Raw genomic sequence first — 2242 nt, 5'->3', positions numbered from 1 at the left:
AACCTTCAGTTTGCAAACTGATGTGTTCTTCAGCTGAAGGACAAACTGATGTTTGGATCTTCTACTCAGCTTAAAGGTGAACTAGAAAACAAATATAGTTTCACATTTGCTGACATTTACAAAATAAAATACATGAATAAAAAGTTCCAGCATTTTATTGTTTATAGCGTAAAATAAATCGCTAAGATAGCAGGCGACAGAGAATTCCTCATTCAGTCACGTGACCCACTAGGACGCCGTGACGTCAGTTTAGTCAGGAAGTCATTTTTCATAGCGAGTCAATATTTATTCATCTTACTGATGGAGATTTTATCCTTTAACGAGGACGAATATGAAGCAGAGTCTTCGTGGTTTTATTAATTCTCGCTGTTTTAATCACCGCTGATAAATGTTCTTTGATAAACATGTTCGCAAGAAGTTCATCTTTCAAAACATTTTACAGATGAAAATAAAATAAATTCTGATGGGTCCTGTGGTGGCTGGGTTAGGTCCAATTGGGAGCCTGCTGCTCCGGCTGGGTGTGAAGGCTGGTCTATGGCAAGCCGTTTTGACATTTAGTAGAAGCGCTGTCCTGTTTATCTTTAAAATAAGATTCTTACTCGTCAAAACTACGTTCCTACTAGCCAGAAATGTTCATATAGATATCCTAAATTACATTTTTACAAAAAATTAATTTCAGGAACCCAAAAATATAATTGTACTAGAAAGAAATACCAAGAACATGTTTATATGCTTGACTGAATATGTGTTTCAGATGTCTTAAATGCATTTCTTCCTCATCAAAATGAACATTTCAGGTAACTTAAATAACTTTCTTCCTATTAGCGTTTCTGCAATCGGATTACGAGGATCTTAGAAATCCAGAATGATTATTTTAGATCGGAGTAACGTCATTCTGATATCTGAAAGTACTAAAATATTCTATTTAGATCAGAGGAATACTATTAAAGATATCTGAAAACGGCCTCCTAAAATTAGTAAAGATTTGTAGAAATGTGAAACGCAGTTCTTACTAGTACTTATTTATTTACTAGTACTAAAAATTGCAATCAGTGATTTCTAAAAGCAGTATTATAATTGTGACTAGGTGTGCTATCTATGATAGAAATGTGACTCGTCTACCTGCCTGTTTTAAGTTAAAATGACGCCTCATTACTTTTTTGAATGTTAGTCAAAATATGTTTAAGTTTCTAAAACTGCATTTTGGATAGATATAAAAATGTAGATATCTGAAATTCCAACTTAACTAGTCAGATTTCAATAATTATATTTCTACTAATAGAAATATATTTAATATGAAAGAATTGGAGTTCTGTTTATCTAGATTATCTTCATTTCTAATATCTGAAATATTAATTATGACCAGTGGTAGTAGCTCTATTATAGAGATGTGAAATTAGAGTTCATCCTTGTCAGAATTCATTTTAAAAAGGATTATTTTAGAGATCTGAAATGTTCATTCTGACTAAAAAGAAATGCATTTGAGACGTCTGATATATATATTCAGTCAAGCTAATAAATATCAAAAAGGCCACTTAAAACTTTTAAAGATTTCTAGATATTTGAAAGTTTAATCTGACAAGTAGAATATTATTATTGGTAGCCAGAAATTTTATTTTTCCAGACAAAAATGTAATTTAGGTTTAGAATATCTAAATAAGCATTTCTGGCTGGTAGGAATGAAGAATGAAGAATTTTATCTTAGAGATAAATGGAACAATAAAGAGGACGGTGCTTCTAATAAATGTTAAAACGGCCTGCCATAGTTCCTGCAGCGGGTCCCTGCCTGCAGGAACTGAATGTTGTCCATCGCGGTTCCTGTAAAAATATGGAAATCCATCTGGAGCTGCAGCTTTTATCGGTTCATTTTTGTCTAATTATTTACTTTCCGGATTGAAATCTGATGCAAAACCGGTTATTTTGGATAATAAAACTTTCCTTTTCCTGATCCAAAGCCATTCCTACAGCAGACCAGTGCAACGACGTTTTAACGATCCTTTCAGAGCTCTGGGACGATTGACCACAGTGACATCACAGCTGGGTTTGGTCATGTGACACGCTGGAAAAATCTCAGATTTTATCACTTGGAGCATTTTTAGCGCGATTTAGAGAAGCCAAATAGAGAAAAAAAAGGATCATCTACCATCATAAACCATAAAACCGCTCTAGACTTCTGTTTGAACTAATAACTCCAGATAAAACCTGAAACAGATTAGAGGACATTTCTGTATAAATATCCTTT

At 33.4% G+C, this 2242-nt stretch overlaps 1 protein-coding gene across 1 annotated transcript in view; it reads right to left on the bottom strand.

The window, feature by feature from the left end:
• Positions 1-1810, bottom strand: part of LOC107096019 (protein NLRC3-like) — a 15073-nt gene extending 13263 nt beyond the window's left edge. Inside the window, exon 1 of the mRNA XM_015392465.1 lies at positions 1755-1810. Coding sequence (XP_015247951.1) covers positions 1755-1810 — 56 coding nt within the window. The remainder of the gene's footprint in view (positions 1-1754) is intronic.
• Between the last annotated feature and the right edge of the window lie 432 nt (positions 1811-2242).

Source organism: Cyprinodon variegatus, unplaced genomic scaffold, assembly GCF_000732505.1.
Source record: "Cyprinodon variegatus isolate N-32 unplaced genomic scaffold, C_variegatus-1.0 Scaffold592, whole genome shotgun sequence".
Taxonomy (NCBI): domain Eukaryota; kingdom Metazoa; phylum Chordata; class Actinopteri; order Cyprinodontiformes; family Cyprinodontidae; genus Cyprinodon; species Cyprinodon variegatus.
The sequence above is the reverse complement of the archived record's forward strand: the minus strand, read 5'-3'. Positions and strand labels throughout refer to the sequence as shown.